Source organism: Perca flavescens, chromosome 24 (genome assembly GCF_004354835.1).
Source record: "Perca flavescens isolate YP-PL-M2 chromosome 24, PFLA_1.0, whole genome shotgun sequence".
Lineage (NCBI taxonomy): Eukaryota > Metazoa > Chordata > Actinopteri > Perciformes > Percidae > Perca > Perca flavescens.
In genome coordinates this window covers 11,112,040-11,139,237 of record NC_041354.1, presented here as the reverse complement: position 1 = coordinate 11,139,237, position 27,198 = coordinate 11,112,040, and the positions used below count along the sequence as shown (strand labels likewise).

Below are 27,198 nucleotides of genomic sequence, written 5' to 3'. Positions count from 1 at the left end.
ATACAAACAGACAAAACACACTGCAGACAGGGTTGAGACTTGTTTGGTCTTCTTTCGGAAATCACAACCAACTGTAAAAGGGCTTGAAGCCCTGCAGAAATACATAAATCCTGACAGCTCAGTTATGTGTGCAGTGTGTATGACAATATGCAGCAGGTTATATTTCCTACGTTGCAGCAGGCTGTCGGGTCCTTTATCCAAGTGTTTTCCAACATTTTTGTCCCACTTGTTGCTGCTACCCCTTAAACACATTTGTGTGTCTAAAGTGGGGGAAAGTAGGTCATACTTTGTTTTAGAAAAAAATAGAAAAGGCAGGAAACAAAATCAACATAATACAGTAATATGTCTTTCTTATAACTTTAATCACCTTGGGACCCCTCTATTTATGAATCCTTCGGAGGGTTAGACTTGGAAAACTTAAATGTCCCCGAGAGGCAATTAGTTGTACAGCAGAGGCATATTGACACATAATCCAAAACACAAACACTGAACCAGACATCTACAGCACTATTTATCTAACACATAACATACACACATCAATAAATAAAATACAGTAAAAAGAAGTAGGCTATGTTGCACTTCCCTAAAAGGCCTAATGTCATAAATAAATGAAACTACTGCACAGTACATATATTCCTCCCCCAGTCATACCCCACCCCACATCTTATTTAATTGGGTTATTGCTCGGTTGGTTCTAAGAAGAGGGTTATAGGTTGTAATGGGTAGGAACCCAAGGACCTTCCTAATGTAGCTTAAGGTATTTTTTTTCATGTTAAATGTTACAGAAAACAGATCTCGCATTATGCGATAAAGGACAGACAAAAAGATTTAAAGAAAGGCCTACAATGAAACGTGGATGGGTGAACAGACACCCAGGAGAGCGCATGATGAGGAGGCGTGACACACTCCCCGGGTCATGTGAGCGTCATCAGCGGCTCCAGTCAGGACCAGGACCAGAGAGCAGCGCGCAGCGGGGACACCGGCGCCATGTCACCGGCTGACAGCAGCACCCTGCCCGGGATGGAGGAGGGCGATTTAAACGCAGAAGCCAGGCTGTGACCGACACACGCCGACAGGTAGCCAGCACACAGTGACTGACGTGTCAAAACTTCAAAAATTCTAGTTTGAAAAATTGGTCACTTTCGGTCGAAAGTGGCGTGAGTGTGAAACTGCGGACACCGCTAACGTTTGCGGTTTATGGCAAAGCTTCCATTACCGGACACGCCTTCGCTTCTCCTCTCTCCGTTAAGTTTCTGGAAATGGTGACGGCGACTAGAAACACAAGTAATGACGGCGAGGCGTCGAGTCGAGGCTTTCCTGCTAATTTGTTCGCAAAAAGAGTTCATTCCTCGAGGCTGCATGTGCACACAAAACAACATGTTGGCCAAAGAGTTTAAACAGGCATATATATATATATATATATATATATATATATATATATATATATATATATATATATATATATATATATATATATATATATATATATATATATATATATATATATATATATTTATAACGTGATCTAGGCTATATTATTATTTTTTTATAATGGGGGGTGGGGATTAATCACAATGTAGCCTAATCCATAGTGTCTATTTTCTGATAGGCTTATGATTGTATTTACACAACATAACATAACATGTAGGCTCTTGTGTGAGTAATGCATGACATGTGTTTAATCAATCCTTTGGTAAATAATGGTTGTATATACTGGCAGGAGGGGCAATGTCTAACACTGGGAAGTGGCAGTTAGTTCAGCAGTTGGAGGACAGTGAATGTTGCGTCTGTAACTAGGAACATGGTGTAGAGGGGAGACTCTATTCGCGTTATTCAGAAACTATCATTTCTCAGCTGTGATAGGGCGATCGGGCCTCATCAATGACGTCATTGGTCCAAAACGATACAAGCCTCGATATAGCATAGCATATATATAAAAGGTCGGAGAACTTGGTGGATTACAGTTGGCGCACGCTCCAAAGCCTCGGCACAGCACGTATAACGTCCCTAACAAGTAAGCAGTTTATATTGTACGGTCGTTTCGGACTGATCAACACATGTTTTTATATGTTTGTATATGTTTTTATATGTTTTAGGCTACTAGATGACAGGAATCGGCTAGGATCTTCCGGTTTTGTACGAGTAACTCCATCAGTTATTATTTAATCATTTTAAAAGTGTAAACATGTTCTGTAGGTTACCCATCACTCTAGGCTTGCAGACTTGACCGTGGACTGTAAAATGCTGTTTTCGGCTGCTATACAGGCCTAACCGCCTCTGACGGATGTTTATTCCCGTGTTGTTAGTGTCATAAATCTGGTTTATTGATAGTAAATATGTAATTGGCTCGCACCCAACTGCTCTCTTGGCAGGTCTCTGAATGAATGAGGAAAGTAGCCTATATTACCCTGCTGATTGAGCATAATGGCTCTGGAAATTCTGGAAATAATATATTCTTCTAGGTTTGAATTAAATCATATGGTTGGTTGCCTGGAGGAAATATCAGCTACTCGGAAATATTCATGACTTTATTGGAAATAATCCAAAGAGCAGCCTTCAATTTCAATAGTAACATTCTGCTGAATGAAGCACATGACTCCTGTGTGTGTGACTGTGTCCATTCATTCCTGTTCCTATTGTATTGCTGCTTCTTTTTTTATATATATAAAATGTTAATGTTCCTCCAGAAGAAATAACAGGAGCAGCACTGTGGTCTGTGTTTAAAGGTCCCAGGACAAAGACATCATTTACCCAATTTTGGTTATTGGGCTGAACATGCTTATTGCTGCCAGTTCATGTGACAGTGCGGCCCATAGAGTTTATGTCCTGGCTTTATTCATGTATTTAAACTCTGCAAAGTAAGCTAACTTCTCCTAACAAGCAGGGGATTTGGCCAGTTTTGTCCTGCTGTAATTGGCTGCATGTCCACTCCTGTTGGACATGTTGTATCGGTAGTACTGTAGATATTGTAAAACAGACTTGTATTACATTATATTAGAAAATGGATCGCCTATTATTCTGATTGTCCAATAATTGTTAGGTTAATTGGTGAGTTAGTTTTTAAGCTAAAGTGCAAAGTGTTCACTGGTTCCAGCTTCTCAAATGTGACGATTTTGCGAACTTCTTTGTCATTATATGACAATAAATGGAATATCTTTGGGTTTGGGACTGTAGTTTTGAATGAAACAAGTCATCTACTTGAGCTGCGGGAAATAGTAATGGGAAGTTATTTGGGCAAATGATTGAATTACAGCCACATCTACTCATAGATATTTGGTGGAGTATTCACTTTAAAGGCTTTGTCTGCACACTGGTTGCTGTAAACTTGGAGGAGGCGATCTTGTCTGCGTCACAGAGCTCTTTCTCGCTCCCATTTAAACCTGCTCTGGCTGAGATTTCCCACTTTAATCTCACAGCTTTGTCCTGGTATGTGGGTGGAATGATTGCAATTTAGCTTAAACTGTGTGTATGTTAAGCATGCCAGTGTGTGGTACGTGATTAAAATGTGTGCTTAAACCCTTATTAGTCACTTCTCTCTACAGTCGAGCCTGTGACTGGGTAAAGCTCCTTTGGCCACTTGGTGATCTGTTAAGTAGTACTACTCTTTCTTACAGATTGTTGTGAACATACATTTGTGCTGATGTAAAAATGAGTTTTAAACTTGTTTTTTTCGGTTGTTAATTCACTCGTGGATGACTGAGTGGTCCTGTGATCAGTGTCAATGTGATTAACAGCATGGGTCATTTCATGCATAACATGTTACAATCAGCATAGGAAGTTGATTAGTCGCGTGGTGTAATGAGTGGGCTGCGGCTGTTTTAAATAGGATTAGCTAGTCGATTGACTTCAACCAGTTCTCTTCTGTGAGGGTACTTCCTTACAGGCTGTGTGAGTGAATTAAGTGAAAGCTGATTAAGGAGCAGTTTGTTCTTATGTCAAGCACAACTTTATCTGTGAGGCCAAAGTAGAAATCCATAAAGTCTTTCCTGAAGGAATACCGACCCTGAGTGATTTAGGCCTGTCATGGCATGGCAGTCGAGTTGTTCATTAAAACTGTTTAGGTTCATCTTTTAACAGTTTTAAAGTGACAAAGGATAGAAATAACTAAAGTCATCTCAGGTAGTTTTTGTAGTGTGACAATGGTGGGGCTGCAACTAACTATTATTTTCATTATCAATTCTTTTTTTTTCCATTAATCGATTCATCATTTGGTCTATAAAAGGTCAGAAAATAGTGAAAAGTTTGATTATTTCTCACAGCTTGGGCGCCCGGATAGCTCAGTTGGTAGAGCTATATATATATATATATATATATATATAGATATAGATATAGATATGACGCAGCGGTGGTTCGACTCCGACCTGTGGCCCTTTGCTGCATGTCATTCCCCCTCTCTCTCCCCTTTCATTTCTTAAGCTGTCCTATCAAAATAATGGCTAAAACTGCCCAAAAAATAATCTTAAAAAAAAAAGAATATTTCTCACAGTTTACTGCAGCCCTACATACTGCACTGTGCCTCAGTATTAAGCACTAGATATGTAAGTCTGCAGAACCTGATAGCAGTGTGGACACAGCTACTGTAAAGTGTGACTGTTGTTATGCTCTCTGCTTCCTCAGTTAAGATAATGTTTTTGTGCTACTCAGGTGGAGCGGCTTTTTCTATCGTTGGTGTCTCCAAACGTCCCGTAGAGTCGCTGAGCCGGCTCACTGCAGCCATGATATCCAAGTCGGCCCTGCTGAAGGTGATCCTGCTGGGTGACGGCGGTGTCGGCAAGTCGTCCCTCATGAACCGCTACGTCACCAACAAGTTTGACTCTCACCTCTTCCACACCATCGGCGTGGAGTTCCTCAACAAAGAGCTGGACGTGGACGGCCACCACGCCACTCTGCAGATCTGGGACACGGCGGGTCAGGAGCGTTTCCGCAGCCTCCGCACGCCTTTCTACCGCGGCTCCGACTGCTGCCTGCTCACCTTCAGCGTGGACGACGGACAGAGCTTCCGAAACCTGGCCAACTGGAAGAAGGAGTTCACTTATTACGCCGACGTCAAGGACCCCGACAACTTCCCCTTTGTGGTGCTTGGCAACAAACTGGACGTGCCCGAGCGGCAGGTGTCGGGAGAGGATGCGCGGCAGTGGTGCCGCGAGAACGGCGGCCACCCGTACTTTGAGACAAGCGCCAAGGATGCTACAAATGTGGCGTCGGCCTTTGAGGAGGCGGTACGTCGCATTCTGGCGTTGGACGACAGAGCTGACCACCTCATTCACAACAACACAGTGGACCTGCAGAGGAAGAGTCACCCTGACCCCAGCTGTTGCTGAGTGCAGCAGGACTGACTTCACGTGACTCTGCACAAAGAGGAACTGGTGTCTGCTCAGTAGTTGTACTGTATGTGATATCCTCAGATAAACTTGGGACCAGGATCCGCATTTGGAAGGAAATACCGATATTCTTGTGGACCAAAAACTGAACATTTTGTGCCAATATTCAGCATTTTCACCACACGAAAGACAAAACCTCTCCACCCACCATTTCCCGAATCTGGGTCGTGTTTTATAGTTTTATTTGTGGTCAGTGATGAACCTCAATTGTGTCAGAGGTGGACATAACTGGCTCATACCGGAATTTTAAAGGGCCTATAGGGAGTGATTGTGACTTCAATTCAATTTTCAATTCAATTTTATTTAAAGTATCAAATCATAACAAGAGTTATCTCGAGACACTTTACAGATAGAGTAGGTCTAGACCACATTCTATAATTTACAAAGCCCCAACAATTCCAGCAATTCCAGTAATTCCCTCAAGAGCAAGCAGTGCGACAGTGGCGAGGAAAAACTTGAGCCGGGTTTCTGTGATAACAGCTGAACTATCACCTCTAAAATACAAGCAGTTCTCTAAACTAAAAAAAAATAAAAAATAAAAAATAGCTTTGACGTCACTGATGGAGCTGTGGTTGCAAGTTTTAGCCCACAAAAAGAGAAGTCCAGAGATCATTGTCTGCCTCTAGAAACAGACACAACCACATTTACAGCTAAAATATAAAATATATACCGCATTGCAATTAATTAAAAAGTATGTGGTTAATCAAATTACAGACAGGAACCACTGTCTTTGTGGTAAGTAAATTAATGAATGAGATTGGAGCCTCTTTTTTTTTTTCTTTTTTTACAGATTATAGAGTTAATCACTAGATTCAATAGTTGATTTAATCATCTTTTCCAGATACAATATTTGCTGTTCTGTTAGGATGATTTAAAATATGTTGTTGTTTTGAAAATCCAGGCTTTATGATGGAATTTAGTGTTTCCCTAAGGAAGAACATAAGCTACTTGTAGTTATTGCTGGAGTTATAATATCCTGTATTTAAGTTATGTATTGATCACTACCCCTCCTCTCACTATGAAAAGTGGAGCACACTGCTGAATCTTAAAATGTTAGATAAGATTAAAATGACTCTATGTAACACTGTGGCCTATGTAATCTTTATTGGCAATGCCTTCTTCAGGGCAAATGACTCCCATCTTTTTTTTTTTTTTTTTACACTGGAAATAAAACAACAGCCAGCAATTAAACTGGAGAAAAATCTGTCTTTTGTGTGCGTTATTTACATCTTTATTTATATTTTTTATTTTAAGAGCAGTGCCCTCTTTGCCCACAAGGTGGCGCCCATGTGTCAGAAGTTTGTGTGGCATCACAGTAACATTGGTGCGCTGTTATCAGCAGCACTTACATACACCAAACTTTCCACTTGTATTCCTATTTATATTCTTAAGGCTTTTACAGAGATGTTTGTTCATATATTATTCAGAGTCTGATTTATACAACATTTTATACCTAAAAATGGGGCGACATTTTTTTTTTATGGATGTTGACAGTTTTTCTAATTAATGTGTGATAGAGTGATAAAAAGAGATATCAAAAATCCCCTCGGTAAAAACCTTTGACTCTAATATGTCAACAAAATGAAACAAGAATTTTGAATCTGGCTTTATCCGATGTTCAGATTTCTCTTCTGGAAGTATATGCAAAATAGTGCATATTTAATGAGATAATACCTAATCTGCATATTTGAACATAAATATTCTAAAAACTTATAATACAAAAAATATTTGTCTTAATGTCAGTAATCAACAAGGGAACTTTCATGCTGATATCTATTAGTTAATTTTTTTTCTCCCTATTCACCTGGGGTGTCTCCCCTTTAATGTTATTCACGTGCTGCAGACACACACCAGCAAGGCAATAGTGACAGAGGTGTTTTCACTTATTGTTCAGGTTGAAGTTGGTCCAATCAGGCAACATGAGTGAAATCACCTGTGTAGGTCTTGCTCCATTGTGTTGAGGCCGTGGAGGCAATTTAGTCCATTAACGTCACCTGTTGCAGGAGTTACTTCTTGATTAGAGCATACAAACGCCTCCAACCTTAGAAAGGTAGGATTTCTCTAGCTTTTTTTATTTACTAGTGTCACAATTGAAACATCTGTCAACTAGTTTATCTTACAAATCAGGTTTAAATACATTGACGCATTTGGCAAAAATATTTAATTTGCAAATATTCTGAGAATTGATTAAGAGTTTTTCGATGTTCCTCTTGCATGTACTGTTTTGCTGCCTTACACTGTTGTACGTGATGGTAAATTGAATATATTTGGACTGTTGGTTGAGCAAAAGAAAGGCAATTTGAAGAAGTCCCCTCTGGGGAATTTTCATTGCCATTTATCACTATTTTAAAGATTTTTTTTTTTTTTTTTTTTTTTTTTTTTTTTTTTTTAATAGATCGAACAATGCATCAGATATGGGTTTGTTACCATAAACAGGAAGTGCAAAAACAAAACAAAAAAAGGTGACCCAAACACAAGAACGAGACAGGAGACGATGTCACGATAATAAAAAATATCGGTTTTACTAGAGAAGGTTACAAAAATCATCACTATATAGGAGTTGTAGAACTATTTCCAACTTAAAAAATAAAACCATAATGAAACACCTACAGGGACTACAATGCCATCAAAGTACAATGGAGTTTTCTTTAGAAAAGAGTGGGTGGAAAGGGAGGGGGGAGTGTGGAGGAGGAGGAGGAGGAGGAGGGGGGCAAACGCCGCCTACCATAGTTGTCAGTACAAATGACTACACATCACCTGAAAAACTGCGAAGACACAGTCATGTCTCCTTCATGCAAATAACGAGGAAACGACAACACCCTGACACGCATCGTCTTATAGGAAATTGAAGTTTGCCTTTTACATCAACCTGGTGGCAAAGCACGTATATTTATCAAACATAACACACATGGCAATATAGTCCTTTTTTATACAGAATAGACAGCTGCACACATGGACGATACTGACATGCTTCATCTCATCAAAGTTCAATTATTTGTCTTCTTCAGTGTTTTTTTTGTATTATTTATTTTTTAGGGTAAACTAACCAGTGATGACTGATGTAGAATATAGTTAATGATTGTTAAATAATATCTGATTATAAAATGAATGTATGAAAATTCCTGACTTGTTTAATTCAGAGTGTAAACATCCAAAACAGTCTTTGTGGCTCATCTGAGAGGCATGACGTTAAAAAAAGAAAAAGAAAAGAACAAGTGACTTTTTCCTCAACTCACATGTTGATGAGTCACTCGTTTTGGCTTGCCATTGAAAAAAAAAAAAAAAAAAAAGCACAAACAAGTTCCATAAAATCATTAATACTGAAAACACAAGAAGAACTCAGCTGCCTTAAACTGATAAAACATTACAAATCAATTTCCATATTTTTTTTTCTCCACATTTTAAAATGTATACGTCACAAGCACCTCAATCCATCATACCATATCATAACTGCACTGTATCCCGCTCACGACATATCATTTAAGATGTTAAATTACAATTATTATATCAAATGCAGAACTAGTATTTGAGTGCTAAACACAAATCTCAAAGGGTACATTTACATACTGTATATGTGTGGAAAACATTAATAGAAGAGCGCGGCAAAACACGGACTGTGTTCTCCCCGTTTCTAGAGAGGTGTAAATCGAGATCTTTTAAGGTGGTTCAGCTATTTACAGGTGAACTTCATTCACAAAAAGGAGGAATTTTAGAAAATGAAAGAACCCTTTCTTCCTGTAGAATTCACACAGGACAGTGTACCAGTCTGGGAAGGGTTAGGTTTTAAACGGTGAAGCTTTGGAAAAGAACACAACTGGCCAAAATCGATTTGGTTTGATACCTGAGATGTGTGTCTTTTTTGTGTGTTAAAAGACCCAGATGGATTTATCTGTGATTTCAGCTGCCGCTAGTGAGTGTAGCAAAAACCGTAAAGGTCTTAATACGCATATTTGCTTTCTTGCCGAGAGTTAGATAGGAGCATTGATATTTCATGTTCGTAAATGGTAAATATCATCAAGCTAACGCCATTAGCCGGGTTAGCTTACAGTAGTTTAGCTTAAACGGCTAGAAACGGCTCTGGCGTTGTCCTGAAAGAAACAAAAATCAGCCTACCAAGCTCATTAATGAATACGCTATATCTTGCTTGTTTAATTCACACAAAAAGCAAAGTGTAACTATGTTAATTAGTGAGCTTTAGAAGTGCTGGTATAGGCAGATTTTGTTACCTCTAAACGGAGCAAGGCTACGGTCTCCATGCTAGCCTGAGCTAGCCGACCTGTTGGTCTCCACCTTCTCATCTAACCCTTGTCAAGAAATAAGCGTTTTCCCCCAAAACTATTCCTTCAATAAAACTTTGCTACACCTCTGGTCCTAAATAAACGGCTAATACCTTGGCAGATAAATAAGCTATGATCATGTAAATGCAAAACAATCCTTGAGATACCTTTTTTATGATTTGATTCTTTTAGGTGTTTCTATGAAAGAGTGGGGGGGGGCTGGGATGCTTTGTGTGTTTTTACGGGATTCTCATTCCCCCTTTTTTTTTTTTGTTTCGTAATAGTGCAACAACGTATCGAGCATTAGCAATAAAAAGTCTAAAATGGAGAAGAAAGTAAAGGAGAAAAAAACCTATGAGCGCAAAAAAAAACATAAAGAAGAAGAAGAAAGATCGTAATAGTACCTGGCATACTGTTCAGAGAGTATTAAAAAAAACACCAACATTCGTACACATTCGTACAATATATTCATATTCATATATATATATATGCATATAAAACACCAAAAAAACAGAGGAAGTTGGTCGCTGCCTGGCTTCCCTGTGGCTGAAGCAGACAGTGAGCAATGTTTTTTTTTTTTTTTTTTTTTTTTTTTTTTTTTTTTTTTAGGCTGTTAGGAACTGTGTGTTGAGAGGCTGTGCTGGCTCAGGGCGCGAGGCCATCACAGCCGGGCCACGTTCACGAGCCGCCGCCCACAAGCGGGGGAGGAGACGCTTCTGAACTGATGTAACGTTGCCTACCTGAGCTCGAACCCGGCGGGCGAGCTCTCCCGTTCTGAAGCATCTGCCTCCGTCTGGCCCTGCCACTCCTCCTGATCCTCTATTCTCTTCCCTTTTGGTGTGAGCTCACAACTCTTAATAAGCATCATGGACAGGAAGAGGATGGAGAATCAGGAGGTTGGGGGACTATCAAACATGACCGAGGTGGTTTGTTTTAACGGAGGGAGGGGTGTGCGCTGGGTGTTACAGGATGGGGGGGTTTGAGGTGTGGAGAAGGAGATGGTTGGCGGCGGGAGAGGATCGCTTGTCCTTATGAGTAGGAGGAGTTCTGGCCCTCCTTGGAGCGCGCCTCGGCCTCCACATCCTGGTCGTCCTTGGTCTTGATGTCCTGGTACTCGTGCGTGGAGACGGCGCTCCTCAGGTAGGCCCAGTTGGCCGCCAAAATCATCAGATAATGGATCTAGAGAGAAGCAGACATGTTTTCTTCATTTACTTAAAGGTCCCATGGCATGAAAATGTCACTTTATGAGTTTTTTTTCACATTAATATGAGTTCCCCCAGCCTGCCTATGGTCCCCCAGTGGCTAGAAATGGCGATAGGTGTAAACCGAGCCCTGGGTATCCTGCTTGCAAAATTACAAATCCCACTATGGCCACGCCAAGACCCGCCCTACGAAGCAGCTCGATTGGTTGGGGTTAGGCATTTCACCTCGATTGGTTAAGGTTAGGGTTAGGGGATTGGTCAGGCGATAGGACCTGTACATGTAAGCATAGACACCTGGCCAATAGTAGTGTGTGAACGCTATTGAAGGGCGGGTCTTGGCGTGGCCAAAGTGGGATTCGTAATATCGCATCCTGCTCTGCCTTTGAGAAAATGAAAGCTCAGCTGGGCCGATCTGGAATCTTCTCCTTATGAGGTCATAAGGAGCAAGGTTACCTCTCCTTTCTTTGCTTTGCCCACCCAGAGAATGTGGCCCACCCATGAGAGAGAGAGACATCATGGCTTTCAAATGAGCAAAGTGGCAGTTGGTCAAGGCCACACCCCCACCCTCCACCTTGCCCCCCCCCTCTCCTCCTCAATAGCTACAGAGACAGAAATGGCACATCCTAAGGAAAGCTCATTGTGGGACTGGCCCTAGTGGCTGTAATTCTACACCAAGGCTGAATTTCGGGGAAAGAGACTTCCGATACAGTATTAGGGGACCACTAAGGTCTATATAAAAGAGACTTTAGATACAGTATTAGGGGACCACTAAGGTCTATATAAAAGAGACTTCAGATACAGTATTAGGGGACCACTAAGGTCTATATAAAAGAGACTTCAGATACAGTATTAGGGGACCACTAAGGTCTATATAAAAGCATCCAAAAAGCAGCATGTCATGGGACCTTTAAAGGACATGAAATGACTGGTACCGTGTCCCAATTCCATACTACATACAGTATACTACACAGTCTACAAAGCACTAAACTGTTTAGCTCCTCAGTACATCTCTGACTTGCTCACTGATCACAACCCTATCAGGCCTCTCAGGTCATCAGGGAGAGGTCTTCTAGCTGTACCCAGAATTAAGCGTGACTTATGGTCTATGGTTCTATGGTTCTGCAAAGGCTCCACGCAGAGCTTTCGCCGAAGCATACGTAAGCGGCATGAAGTTTATAATTTGCGCATTGGTGTGTGCGTGTCGATCTCTTTAAGAGAATAGCAGGGTCGGCACGTGTGTGCGCGTGGGAAGTGTGTGGTAGAACGAGTGAGAGAGTGACGGTGACTAGCTTCGGAGGGAGTACCGACTCAAAAAGTGTCTCCAAGTGCTTTCTGACTATGGTTGGAAATCTGTAGCAGGAAAAGTTGATAGCGTGTTGTTTATGGAGGGGAACCCGTAAATGGGTAGGGGGGGAAATGCAACGATACCAAGCCACGGCCGAGCGGCGTGTGTCGCCGCGATGTGTAGTTGCATTTTTCGAGAGGATGCACGTCTGGCTACAGCGTAGGGTGCAGCGTGTGTGTCCGGCGTGTGTATAGTCACACTTGTATGTTCTGTATGTTTTTGTCGATTAATCCTGTTGTGTTTATTGCATTCTTATTTCTATTCATGCTTTGCTTTAACAGTGTATGGTGATTTTAATATAAAGCACTTTGGGTTTACTTGTAATGAAAGGTGCTATATAAAAAAAAAATTGACATTGACATACTCATTTTAGGCAGGTTTCGAGTATGTGTGTTCAGACAAAATGTAAGCATTCTCAAAAACAGTATTTATACTTGAAACTTGAGACTCTTGTCTATGCTGTTGTTGGAAAACTGTTCTCCCACAATGCAATGCACACAGGAAACGGTAGGCTGTCTGTGGATGGTAGTGAAACAGCTCCAGAAATACTCCAGAAAAAAAGGAACAAAAAATATCTGCAGCTGTGTGAATCGTTTTTTTTTTTTTGTGTAAACGTAATTTTGACACTTTTACCAACGAGAAGAAAAAGGGTTCAAATAAATGTTTAATGGTACAACATTGTCTTACTGACTGAAACGTGCGGTATACTCGCGGCAGCCGACCTGTCGCACGCAAATGTGACGTCATGGGAGCGCCGTAGCTCTTTATACTGGCGCGTGGTGGTGGCGACACTAGGTCTTCTCCTGAACATGAGGAACGGCTACCGACTTTGCTATTTCTACGGACTAGAAGAAGAAGGAAAAGGTAAACAACGGCAGAACTGGCAGCAGCATTGCCGTCAATGCTTCGATTTGATTCAATGACCTACTTGGTCGGATCGAGCCTTTCGTTGGCCGTAAAAGAGCTCATCTTAACCCGGTGAGTTTACAAGAGTGACTTGCAGTCACTCTGAGAGTCCTGGCATCCGGTTCCCCTCAAACTCGTCCATGCTTCCTGTTTCCGCTTTGTCGTCGCGCACTTAAAATCCTACGTCATTTTGACGTCGCACTGGCGCGCGCCAGGTCGGCTGCGGCGACTGTAAAAAGGCCTTGAGCGTTCAGATTTGAATTACAGCCAAAAGACAACAGGTGATTTCAATAAGTGGAAGTTGTTAGTGAAATCACCTGGCAGGATGAAAATACAAGTCAAATTTAGCAAAATAGTAATTAAACGGAAAGAAAAGAATCTTTAAAAAGTTTAAATACACATTGAATGGTACTCCTGGCACTGGTTTTGCTCAGATGTTTTTTTTTCTTGTCTTTTTAAATATTTTCTATCTCTTCCTACCTCCACAAAAAGGTTGGCTGGAAAACAGTGCAGAGAGGGCTTTCAGATGATCATTTTATTTAAGTATCTCCATTACCCTGGATATAAAACAGAGCAGTCCGCCTCCGCAGCAGAGTAAAACACTGACCACCCCCCCCCCGTCTACACACACACTCACGCAGCAGAGGCAGGCTGAGGGGTTGGATTCCAACCGATAGGGTGACATACTGACAAAACGTGTGAGAGGGAGGGTTGCTATGGCAACATATAGGCACGCCATGGCAACGTGCATATTTTGAGAGGCACATTGTATCAATGGGATCATGAGCGGCTTACCAATGCGATGACGGTGGCACCGGCGCCGGCGAATGCAACAATGTAGAGGTGGTAGGACAGGTAGAACTGTGGATGGAAAGAGAGAGACAGAGTTAGAGTGGAGGAAAGCTAAAATAGAAAAAGAAAGGGTCAGGTCAGTGTCCTCTCACCTCGCTGGTGTTACAGATGTCTCCCAGTGTGGCTCCACAAGCTTTTCCCGGAGTGGCGTTCCAGGGAATAATACCTGGCGGATCAGAGAGATAAAACATCACAGGACTGCCGCTTTCTCATCTGAGACAAGAAGCTCCCCCACAACGCGATTGAAGGCATTATGAATCAGGCTCGGCTAAAGATTAAAGGAAACAGGGCTGCTGCTGTCCGGAAGCCTCTCCTACAGGAATAATATGGGCCATTTATTTGACTTACTTCTGAAAACTGGCTAACATTATAGGCTATATATTCCTCCTTTACTTTAAATTGTTTGCATTAATACTATCACTATAAATAAGATCAAACAAGAGCTTTATCAAAAACCTTTAACGCCGATGATAATTTGATGACTGACAGTAATTGGGTTAAATATTTTATACATTTCAGTAAAGTACGACTGCCACTGAGGCATATGTGATCCTCATCCTACTCTGCAAGCGGGCCAGCTGTCCTTCAAATGTGGGTCACATACTGTACATTAGGCCATTAAACAGATATGCAATCGTAGGAGAGCGTTACTGTGCTGTAATACTGCAGGAAGATGGATTTTCATAGAGCTCCAATCAGGCTCTTCAATAATCTAAATGTATTTTTTTGACCTCTTCCTATATAGAAAATGACATTTAAAGCAAACCGGACCAGGAGATAAATATGTGATGTTTATAGTGTAGCGGCGTACAGCAGAGTAAAGCCTTTTGGATTAGTTTGACAAAAAAAATTCTATATTTTGCTATCCTGCAGGTAAAGCCTGGGCTGCAACGTTAAAAGCTGTTATTGCCAAGGCTGGCCGGCATGTTTTTAGCTCACTTGCCTTGAACAGGGGAATTTCTCTTGAACTTTGAAGACATGTAATACAGCATGCAATCTGATCTATCTTCATTTTTTTTTTTTTTCAGCTGCAAATCAAAATACCTGGGGGAATTGCTTCTATAATTATGTTTTGGCAGACAATTTAAAAAATAAATAGCTAGTGTGAAATAAATGTACCACTTTAGGACTCAAACAATGATTCAAATTACACCATTTATTTGACCTGCTAATGATTCATGAACACTAAATTGACGAGGGGGGAGAAGCTTCTCAACTGACCAATGAGGTTTAAAACATTGTGCCGAGAGTTAAAAAAACAACAGCAGATACATGTAGCACATTTTGCTTCTTATAAAAAACACAGCATTTCCCATAAACCCTGTTGCTGTTACGTCCTTAGTTCTGAAGATATATAATATAAAAAATATAAGAGCAGATAAGAGCCAAATATGTATGTAAGCTAAAGATATTGAGATATTTTTAGAACTGTAAAACTGGTTTTATAAACCCAGTTATTGCGGCACACCTGATCCAGTTAAACTGTAATGAAAATGTGCCATCCCTAATTAGACCAGGTGTGCAGAAACCGAGCAGGAGCAGAAATCTAAAGGACAGGCTGGCCTGGATGACTCGAGGATGAGCTGAGAAACACAGCTTAGAGGCTGCCAATCTTAATAACAGTGGCTTGTGGTATTTATTAGAATAAAAAAAAAAAAACCATTTAATGACACTGAGGGGAAAATCCAACCTCTAATACTTCATCATTGTTTCAGAAACAGCTCTTGAACCTGACAATAATCATTGTCAGGTTTTTATATCAGGAAAACACATGTATTAGAAGCCGATAGACTAAATCTGCCTGCTGACATAAGCCTTGACCGATGTTTTTGTCAAACGTTACCCTGGGAAATCACTAACTCAATGAAATGATACAGGTTGAAGAATCATGGAACTCAGAGAAAGTAATGTAAGCATGCACTAAAAGCCACAAACCATGTCAGTTTCTGGAGTGGGATGAAGGTGGGACAACTTACCGTACTGCCTGACGTCCACACAGATGGAGTCAGGTGAGGTGATGTTGGCGTCAGGAGACTTCATGGCAGCGCAGGTATTCCACATATTGAAGAAGAGGAAAACGGGTATTGCCGTGAAGCCGAAGATGGCGAAGAAGGCCAACGCGAGGATGTAGGTCAGGAACATGAACTGAGGAGAGGAGAAAAGAAACAAGAGATTTATTTTTTTCCAGTATGATCCCCCCCTCACCCCACACACACACACACACACACAAAGTTTGCATTAGGAGAACTGGGGTAATATTATTCACCTCCACCCACAGCCCAACACACATTCAGAGTCAGTGTTTCAGCTAATGCTAATGTTACTGGACATCTGCAGCAATTAGAGTAATCAGGCTAGAAAGGACAAACTGTGCCAGAGTTACCCTCAAGTGAGATTGTGTGTGTGTGTGCGCGCGCGGGTGTGTGTGCGCTTGCACACAAGTGTTTGCATGTCTGTCTTTCTCATGTGTCAGTGTGTATGATTATGCCTCTGCAAGAATTTTGTGACTGACAAAATTAATTTGTGTTCATTTTTATAAGCCTGTTAACACTATTTATTTATATATATTCATATACAGTATAAGAACACATTATAAGGTACACATCAGAGCAATGCAATCTTATTTAGAGGCTTTTATATGGAGTATGATTTGCAGCAGCTGTGTGTGTGTGTGTGTGTGTGTGTGTGTGTGTGTGTGTGTGTGTGTGTGTGTGTGTGTGTGTGTGTGTGTGTGTGTGTGTGTGCGTTGACATACGAAGGCAGTGATGCAGCGTCCACAGACGGTGGTCTTAAAGTCGCTCTGCAGCTCCTTCTTGACGGCGCTGGTGGTGTAAAAGCCCTCAGCCAGCAGGATGATGGCGTAGACGAAGAAGAAGGAGGCAATGCCGTAGATGATGTACTGAAAGATCTGGATCCTGAACACACACAATCAGTAATTGTAACCCCATTTTGTGTGTGTTTAGGTTGATATTATAGGTGTAATATTAAATTAACCAAAGCAAGACTAAGTGCTCAATTCAATATACTCAGTCATGTTACGGCAATAGCCTTACTGGTTCTGGTATGATCCGTACTGTAGCTTACCGTATGTTAGCCATGTTTAGAGATATGACCAGTAGCTTATGGTATGGTATGTAGTTCGAATGGCGCAATCATTTTTGAAATTCATGCTGGAAACATGGCCAGAGAGAAGAAGCTGTGATATTCCCTTTCACTTAGAGGTAGAAAATCTAAAACTACCAGAATGCAATGCACCCTCACCAGACCAATAAATGCTCCCACTGGTGGGTGATGTAACGCGAGCTCGTTAGGCTTGTTGGTATTAGTCTGGATCAATGACAACAATTTCTAGGATAATCGCCGGAACATGCATGGAAAGTTTTGAAGAACCGTGCAATAAGGCAGGCCTGCTTGGTTCTTTGGGGGAATGATGGTAAAGATTTACAAAGAATATGTCAACGGTGTTTAGTATCTAACTGGTTCATTTTGGGACCAATTGGCGGGGATTTGTTATGGACAAAATACACACAGCGATACACTGGTAAGAGCAAATTACTAATTACGATTATCCAGCTAATTTATATAGCTCATGTTGCTGTAATGTGTGAACTTTTAACTTCATTTAATATTGTATGTGGAGTTTTCTTTTACGGGGTGCAAATGTTCCACCAAAACAAGTTCCCTTCTGAGACCATTTTGCAGAGCCACCGTCGCTGTGTCCGGAGCTTAGCACCGACCAAGACGATTACGATCGGTTTAAAGAAATGCCAATAAACCAGAGCACGTTTTTCTCCTATCCCCGAATTGCTGTGTGGACCAGACCCTCCTCCGCAGCGCTGTGGAGGAAGGTCTGGCAATGTGAAACTAGTTCGTAATGACACAGAATGGCGACCGGCTGGTAAAAAACAATCTCATATAATGTTAAACGGTAAGCTGAACACCTGACATCTTAGGTGGGAAATAGTTAGTGCTGTAACAGAGTATTGGTTTATATTTGATCAGCAATGCATAGTTTTTTTTTTGAGTTTGAGAAAGAGGAGGGGGTTGGCTGTCTCTCTCTATACTCTTTGTGTCCATATGCGGAGGTCCATCTGTAGTTCAAACAACAGGCCCTAGGGCCAGCAGCAGTCACTTGTAGGTTTGTCTTCTGGCCTATGAGTAGGGACATCTGGGCACTGGTAAGATGGAGGGAAGTTTACCATAGTTCATTTACACATACTATTAACATTATTATGTTACAAAGTTGGTTTTATATTGGCAAAGTAACCCTTAAATATACTTTTTGTAAACACTGTGACGAATGAAATGTTGTAAACCTCTCCATTCAGAATATCTGTACTCTTTCTGTTAATGCCAACTCACTTGGGTTAAGAGACATTTACAAGTTTCAGGGTATTGGAATTCTGAATCATGGCAGATTATGTGGGTGGCTCTCCTTGACAGATTTAGTAGTACCAGTAGCCTAAAGTATAGTCACTGTTGTTTTAAGGCTTTCTACTGAAAGCATTAATGGTGCCAAGAGCTCATCAATGATTCATCACACTCATTTAGTCTTCATAAAAACTTAGTGTGAAGCCTGTTAGCGGAGCACCTTATTCCAGTATGTGTTATAGTGCTATGGTGCCTGATTTCACGGATAAAGAAAGATTATGGATAGCGTAGCGGCAGCCATTGTCGGCCAACTGAACCACGCTAAGGACTTACACCAATGCGAGGGTGCCGTGGTCCGTGGTGACCCTGGAGAAGTGGTTCTCCAGCATGGTCAGGGTGCCGGTCAGAGCCACGTGGCCACAGCCGCAGAACAGAGCCACGCCTGAGAAGCAAAGGATGGTGGCCACCAGGGAGGCGTAGGGCACCCCGCCCAGACACTTGATGCAGCACTCGAAACATCCTGCGGAGGGAGACAGAGAGAGCAGGATTAATGCATTGATACAAAGCTTTACTTGTGGAAGTTAGCTGTAAGAAAAATTGCTTTTTTTTTTTTTTTTTTTCTCCTCTGACGGATTTAAAAGTGCTAAACCAAACACGAGCAAACCGAGTAAGCTGCTGCAACACGACACTTCATACAGCGGCTCGATCGGCTCCGGTGATGACACTCACTGCAACGCTCGACGGCCTTTTGCCCGCTGCTTTTCAGACATTACTCATGTGCAGAGACCTACGTGGACGTTCATACTGTAGGGGATGAATCAAGCATGCGTGTGCTGCAAGAGGGTCCCAAGAAAAGAAAACCCCATCCCCCTAAGGCACGTTGAGCATCTTTCACAGTTCACTTAGAGCTCAGCTGGGAGAGCTAAATATTACAAGTAAGCTGTGCTACATGCTCACATCCTACACTGCTCAAAAAACCCGACTACATCTCCCTTTAGTCTTTTCAATCTATTTTTTGTCCTTTTTTCTTATGCATGAATAACTCATGACCTAAATAAATTATTTCAAAATAAAAGGGCGTCAGAGAGGTGACATTTAAGTGGCACTTGTTTTGAGTCGTACCTCAAAAATACTAAAGGTGGCTTTGCTTTCAGATGGTGTTACTCTTGCAGACGAAAGTTGGACTATAGGCTGATGTGTTGCTTCATTTACTTTTGGTTTCAGTGCAGTTACTAATCCAACGGCAGACGACAAATATGACATGAGAAACTGAAAGAGGCTAAAATGCACGCCTTGCATATATTTTCATCTTTCTCCCGCATTTTTCACAACTCCAAAATGATGATGAACGATGGACAATTATCCCTTGTGCTCGAGCGGTTTCCACAGAATGATGATGATGACAAATTAGTACATTTGTTTTTCATTAACTGTAGCGGCGCGTGAACCTCATAACTCACTCGGGAGATACAGGTACGGGAAATGCGGTTCTTTCTGCTCCCATCACACTCAAGAGGATGAAGAGGAATAAAAAGAAGGGAAAATAACACATTGCACTGAGCATAAGAGTCGTATCTTATATAACACCCGTTAAAAATAGCTCTTCCAGCAAAGCGGGAAGTTACTCTGAGGAAAAAAAGGAAAGACAAAATGAACTGTCTTGTGTGTGCCACTTTGCTGTTTCCATGACAACCTGCTCCAATTGACAACTCTGAGGCATCATTATTTTATGTTCAGGAGTTTGTTGAATCTAAACAATTCTGTTTGTAAAGACTTAAAGGTTCCATGACATGGTGCTCTTTGGATACTTTTATAAAGACCTTAGTGTTCCCCTAATACTGTATCTGAAGTCTCTTTATATAGACCTTAGTGTTCCCCTAATACTGTATCTGAAGTCTCTTTTATATAGACCTTAGTTGTCCCCTAATACTGTATCTGAAGTCTCTTTTATATAGACCTTTGTGGTCCCCTAATACTGTATCTGAAGTCTCTTTTATATAGACCTTAGTGGTCCCCTAATACTGTATCTGAAGTCTCTTTTATATAGACCTTAGTGGTCCCCTAATACTGTATCTGAAGTCTCTTTTATATAGACCTTAGTGGTCCCCTAATACTGTATCTGAAGTCTCTTTTATATAGACCTTAGTGGTCCCCTAATACTGTATCTAAAGTCTCTTTTATATAGACCTTAGTGGTCCCCTAATACTGTATCTGAAGTCTCTTTTATATAGACCTTGGTCCCCTAATACTGTATCTGAAGTCTCTTTTATATAGACCTTAGTGGTCCCCTAATACTGTATCTGAAGTCTTTTTCCGGAAGTTCAGCCTTGGTGCAGAATTACAGCCACTAGAGCCAGTCCCACAATGAGCTTTCCTTAGGATGTGCAAAGCAGAGAATGGGGGAGGTAACCTTGCTCCTTATGACCTCATAAGGAGAAGATTCCAGATCGGCCCATCTGAGCTTTCATTTTCTCAAAGACAGAGCAGGATACCCAGGGCTCGGTTTACACCTATTGCCATTTCTAGCCACTGGGGGACCATAGGCAGGCTGGGGGAACGCATATTAATGTTAAAAAAACCTCATAAACTGACATTTCCATGCCAGTGTGTAATATGTTTAGTTGTTCATTATCAAAATCTGTGTTGCCCGTTCACAAACTTGTCCTTTTTCATGAATATTTACCACCACCATCAATTCCAAGTATTCTTTTTGGCTTGAAATTTGACATTTGCATTCGCATGAACTGGGGTAGACGCTCCATATTCATGCGCCATCTTGAAATACGTTAGCCGGTAAGGGACATACAGGACATACTGCTCCGCCTTTCGCGTTTTCGCTGTCACATGATAGACTCACAGGAGGCTAATCGGTATCGTAGCTTCCCGGGCCCCAGCAAGTTTGAAGAAGGAAACGTGGAGGACCACACGTATTCAAAATCCAGATTTCAGGAACAGGAGTCTTCTTCTTCGCCCAGAAAAAGAAAAAGGAGATTGAAAAGAGCAAGAGACCGGCGTGAAGTTGTGAAGGCTACCGTAGCTGTACTACGTACTTTGAACTGCGTGGTGTGAGAGAGTTGATTGCGATATATGATCTCAAGACTAGATGGGAGAAATTCCCACATATTGGACCTTTTAAATCTATGATTGACCGCATTAGTGTCAGAAGTTGTTATTGATCAGCTTAAAAGAGCAGACTGATTTTAGCCCCACTGAGAGGAAGAATCAGCGATAGCATCACTGCTGCAAAGTGGGTTGACTCACCACTCCAGAATGCAATGTTTAAAAAACTATTAAATGGATTATCATAAATATTGGTAAAGATCATGGTTCCAAGAGGATGAATCCTAATAAATGTGGTGATTTTCTAACCCTAACCCTAGTGCTATCATCTCATCCAAATTCACTTTGTACAATATTTTGGTTTAAAACGACCTAGTGGCATTCCTTTCAGTCTTAGCTGTGCATTGTGTTTAGTGCTAATTAGCAAATGTTAGCATGGTAAACATTATACCTGCTGATCAGCATCATGTATGCATGCTGACTGTAGTTTCTTGTTTCTTGTGCAACAAAGGAAAAGGTCATTGGATTTGGGAAAACATGTCTGCTGAATTGTTTTGCAAAATTTCATAAAATGGACACTATTGACACTACTCTATAGAGAAACTTGTAATTTTAGAATTCATTTAGAATCATTTTAGCAACTTCACAAACTTAACTTGTAGAACAGGTCACCAGATTTCATGATTTATGGTTAACCATCTTATGATTAACAAACAGCTGATAATTTACATAAACGTATTAAATGATTTGTGGAGCTAATCTGTTTCCATTTAGTACTATCATACTTTTTTATCAGTCTTAATCCAGAAACTTTCTCTCCGATGAGGTTTCTCTTTACTTGTGGTTCCGCCCTCTGCTGAGGCTCGTTTCGGACCTCAGTGTGGGTTTGTGTGCCGGCACATATTGAAAACCCCTCAACTCCATGTTTTTGGTGAATGAAAGAAAAAAAAATCTATGAATCTAAGATGCAACGCCCCCAAAGTGTGCTGCTGCTCCCGCCGAAGACTGTGTGTTGCGTAACCAAGCGGAGGCTCGTTGCATAATAGATCCAAATCCTATTAATGTTAATGAAGGAAGCGGGCTGATGGAGAGGTGGAGCTGATAAGGCTGGATGGCTCTAAAATCCTGAGCCCACAAACAGGCCAGGCCTCAAGGGGGGGAAAGGGGGGGCAAGGGGGGGCTGCAATGGACTCACTGGTCGATACAATGAGGACGTGGAGGCTGTTTAAAAGCTGCTCTGCACTGACACTCCACCCTAAAAGTTCAATCTCAACAGGTAATTTAATGTTAGCCCTGTCTTTTTTTATTTAGAGAAGAGAATAAAACCTGCCAGCGAGAAGTGATAATCCTGCTTTTTCAAATGCAAATGAACTATTTCCAGGTGTTATTGTCTTAATATTCATGGACTTTGACTATACCTCCATTTAAGGTGGGGAAAGGAGACGATTAGCAGATTTTGCTCTTTAAAAAAACAAATCCTTACATTTGAGAGTGCATGACCAGCATTTTAGACTCATATAATTCCTGCTGTTAACTCTATCTTCTCCCTGCCTCCATGCAGCTTCATGGATGAATTCACAGGTTTCTTTTAAACACTGAGCGGGCTCCTCATCCGGACCGCCTGTGGCTACGACTGTTTGTCAGCCTCAGTTTTAAAGTGCGCTAATGGGAAACAGACAGGCCAGAGTGGTCAGCTCCAGCCACCCCTAATGGAAATCAATGGACTATTCATTAGAGCAGAATTTAGGTGACACACCGAGGCCGGCTCATTGCTCTCATTTTCTACCTCGCTGCGTCTCGCTACCTCTCGTCTCTGCCCTGCTTGTCTTCTTCTCTGCTCTCTGTCTCTGAAATATGGCTGCATGCCCACGCTGTACTTACAGTGAGCCAGCTGGAGTTAATCGCTTAGACAATATGTTACGCTCCTGCTTATGATGCTGTGTCATATATCATCTCAACAATCTCAGACCAAGGACAATGCATCAGTTTGTGGGAACATTTTACAGGCAGTGAAGGCGCCTGGCTCGCCAATATGAAAGAACGTAAGATTTGGAAATCTCTGTTCATTTTGTCGAGCAACACAACAGCAAACAATTTAACAGATTAGAGCAGCAATTAAGGATAACCCTCCCTGCTGTTGAATCTTGTTCTTCCTGTGCTGCAGCCTTCAGGTCAAAACTAGAAACTGTTCCCATACTTAAATTACGATTTTAAAATTTGAAGCATAGAGTGACAGTTGGATAGATAGAAGAATAAATAGATAGATAGATAGATAGATAGATGCTTGCTCTTTGTTTGCACTTTCCGAAGACAAAGGGAAGGGATGCGAGAAGGAGATACAGAAAAAATGAGAAGCAATGATGGCATAAGCGAGGAGAATGCAAGAGAGAAAAGGAAAGCAGAGGTGAATGGAGAGGAAGAGCGAGTAAGAGATCGATAGAGAGCGAGCAGAGTAACAAAGGGAAGAGGAAAAAGAGAGAAGGAGGTGAAGAAAGAGCCAGAGCGTGCAAAGAAGAACAGAGAAAGAAACAGAGATAGAGAGAGAAAGCGTAAGCGAAAAAGCTGTTCTAGGCCCCGGGGCCGGCAAATAGCAGTTGCCATGGCAACGTGTTACCAACGACCCAGTTCAGCGCTAGCGTAGTCCTTCGCAGCCGCTCCACACATGCACCGATGTAGAGTGATGTAACCTCAATAAAAAAGAAAGTGCTAAATAGTGACATCGGTGTGAAATTTGAACCAAAAATAACCAACAGCAAGGGATGTTAAAGCAACTGAACAAGATATATGGAAGGAGAGAAATGCAAAATATCTTCTTCAATGATTTGCTGGCTAGGTTTTGGGAAATAGGTCAAACAGATATTGTAGTGACATGAAAGAGAGAGATGGGAGAGAGAAAATATTGCTTTATTTTTTCAGCTCTGCATGTACTTAAAGAATTACTACAACTACTAATACAATACACTATGGATACGCAATAATAGAATTTCATCAGGCTTGAATGCTGTGTCAGATATGTAATTTGCTGTGGTAAACCATAGACTCTATATCAATGGACCGCGCACGTGTGACGTCACCCATTGGTTTATGGAGATCTGCTGCGAGTCGTTGAGGTTGCCGTTAACGGGCGCAGCCATCCTGGTTGCGGATGTGACGATTTTAGACGAGAGGGAGGAGCGAAGGAGGAGCCCTTACACTCGTTACGTTACACACTTTCACTGGCAATCACATCATAGCCACGCCCTAAAACTGCTTTATCGCCGATTTTAGACCATAATTCAAAACATGAACATCATTCTGTGTTGCAGAAGACTTAAAACTAGCGATTGACACCATAAACTCATTATGAAAATGTTTACTGAGGTAATAAATCAAGTGTGAAGTGGGTCACTTTCTCATAGACTTCTACGACCTCCTTTTGCAACCGCATGTTTCGCCCTCTGCTAGGATTCAGATAGAATGCAGGTTTAAGGCACTTCCACATTTGCAGCACTTGGCCGAACCGGATGCGTTGGCCATTAATATTAACAGTCTATGTGGTAAACCTGCATTAATTGAATGCCTTTGTCCACTTGGGGAAACAAGCTACAACACCGACATCCTTAAAGGTGCCCTGCCATACAAAACCGTTTTTACATTGCATTTACATTTGCATTTTTTGAAATATGTTAGTTCCATATGTGTTTGTGTTATGTCGTGAATGTGAAAATGAACTGCTACCTCCTCTGTCAGCTCTAGCCACTGAAAAGAAATAAGCAGAGAAATCAGGCCAATTACCAAAGCTGGTCAGTCTGACATCATATTGCCTGAGCTCATTAATATTCATTAGCTCGCCCAGTTGTGCTGGGTAAAGGATTCTGACAGCCAAGCTCTCATTGGCTAGCTGTTAGCCAATCAGATTCAAACAGCTTAGCTTGTTGAATATTAATGAGAACCAGCACAAATCGTGTTGAGTCTTCCTGCAGGCATTCTATACCACGCTAGAATAGCTTGAAACAAGGTAACCATGGTAGAACTTCAGACATTACCACAAAGTAATGAAATACGTGTGGCAGGGCATCTTTAACATAGCAACATTAGCATTAATTTGAGTTGTGTTTATGTGCACCCAACAAATGTAAATCCAGTATTCACTCTCCTTTTAGCTTTGTTTTGGTCTCTACCAACTCCCAAATGAAAAGGCTAGCTGTTGATCTTTTTAAACGCTCCACTATGTTCACCAGCATGCTGCTAGTGGGCCAGTAGTGCGCTGAGAGTGAACCAAAGAGCCTATGATCTCTTTCACATTAGTCATTTCATCCCTTGTTAATATAAAAATATTATTTATAGCAGCTTTAAGTTAAAGGTCCAATGTGTAGGAATTTCTCCCATCTAGCCTTGAGATCATATATCGCAATCAACTCTCTCACACCACGCAGTTCAAAGTACGTATTACAGCTACGGTAGCCTTCACGCTTCAAAAAGCCGGTCTCTTTTCAATATCCTTTTTCTTCTTCTGGGAGAAGAAGAAGACTTTTGTTTACGTGTGTCCTCCATGGCTGGGAAGCTACGATACCCATTAACAGCACCTTTTGAGTTTATCATGTGACAGCAAAAACTCGAAAGGTGGAGCAGTATGTTCTGTATGTCTAAACACGTTACAAACTGGAACTTTAAGGACACAATCACCAAGACACACTTGCCTTCTTTCGGTTTAAATCTTTTTTACTCTACTTGATGCATATTTTTTTTTTATGTGATTACGTAATTGCAGTGACATTATGCCACATTACACAACTGCAGGCAGTTAATTAATTGTCCAGTTTACCAGTCTTTATACCTGGTTTTCTGTACAAAGTAGTTTGTGTCATCTAAAAAACGTCTTCCACAGCAGCAGATAATCCACACAGTCAATAAAAAACCTTCATTTGGTTTTGCCCTTTTCTCATTACATTCATATTCCGAGTCTTCCCATTAGACAAGAGAACGTTTCAGGCGCTCTGGTTGGATGAACGAGGCGTGGCACTGTACGTGGACACGGTTGGAGACAGAACCTGTCACCGATTGCTGATGTTCTTTGTGATTATGCTCCGCTTCCTGTCAATCACTTGACACCCACGACATAAAAAGTGAAATAATCCCTCAAATACAAAAGCTTTACAATCTTCATTGTCACATTATCACTAGGTTTGAATTTGTAGCGTTTGCATACAAAAAAAATGTAGATACGACATGCAAAATAATTATTCTCTTTTAGTAGCTGCTTTCATCTGCCATCTGCAGATAATATTGCCTGAATTGATGTGCTGTATTTCTCTGGCAACAGTGTCTTTTGCTGCCATGAGAATAAAGCAGATTTAAATATAAACTGAGAGCAGATTATATCCACAGTCCTAATAATTTGCCATAAACTGTACAAACCAGTGGCACTGCATGATTATCGCCAACTGTTAGTACGCACAGTGCATCTGCCACAAATAACAGCGTTAATAAAGCTTTGTGAATATTTCAGCGGTCTGGTGCCTGCCTGTGGCTGTACTCCAATTTAAAAGTGCTGTATTCATTATGGGGCATTATTCTCTTACAGTGCATTATGGGTAGATTCCAGAGAGAGAGAGAGAGAGAGAGAGAGAGAGAGAGAGAGAGAGAGAGAGAGAGAGAGAGAGAGAGAGAGAGAGAGAGAGAGAGTGGGAAAGTAAAATTGTCTCCTCTGGTTGAGATGAAAAAGATCCCCATCTGTTTGATGAAATCAGACTACACACACACACACACACACACACAATCACAAACATAAACTTTTAACTTCATAAATTCAGCTTGGGAGATTT

General features: G+C 41.3%; 2 protein-coding genes across 3 annotated transcripts in view; one reads left to right on the top strand and one right to left on the bottom strand.

The window, feature by feature from the left end:
* Positions 1-911: 911 nt before the first annotated feature.
* LOC114551080 (ras-related protein Rab-9A) lies at positions 912-5,722 on the top strand. Of its 2 annotated transcripts, none has more exons than XM_028572151.1 (2): positions 912-1,076; positions 4,645-5,722. In XM_028572151.1, the coding sequence occupies exon 2, from the start codon at positions 4,716-4,718 to the stop codon at positions 5,319-5,321; it is 606 nt and encodes a 201-aa protein (XP_028427952.1). In that variant the 5' UTR covers positions 912-1,076; positions 4,645-4,715; the 3' UTR covers positions 5,322-5,722. The 2 variants fall into 2 exon arrangements, with proteins under 2 accessions (XP_028427952.1, XP_028427953.1); XM_028572152.1 differs by lacking the exon at positions 912-1,076 and adding an exon at positions 1,571-2,014.
* A 4,658-nt stretch (positions 5,723-10,380) lies between these two features.
* Positions 10,381-27,198, bottom strand: part of LOC114551218 (neuronal membrane glycoprotein M6-b) — a 29,771-nt gene continuing 12,953 nt past the window's right edge. The window contains exons 2-7 of the mRNA XM_028572387.1: positions 18,668-18,854; positions 16,719-16,878; positions 15,940-16,108; positions 14,056-14,129; positions 13,907-13,972; positions 10,381-10,837 (exon numbers count right to left, since the gene is read on the bottom strand). Of these exons, the coding sequence (XP_028428188.1) occupies positions 10,688-10,837; positions 13,907-13,972; positions 14,056-14,129; positions 15,940-16,108; positions 16,719-16,878; positions 18,668-18,854 (806 nt within the window). The 3' untranslated portion in view covers positions 10,381-10,687. The remainder of the gene's footprint in view (positions 10,838-13,906; positions 13,973-14,055; positions 14,130-15,939; positions 16,109-16,718; positions 16,879-18,667; positions 18,855-27,198) is intronic.

Excerpts from the sequence above, each read along its gene's own strand:
- LOC114551080 (XM_028572151.1), top strand. The coding sequence starts at position 4,716 with ATGATATCCAAGTCGGCCCTGCTGAAGGTGATCCTGCTGGGTGACGGC.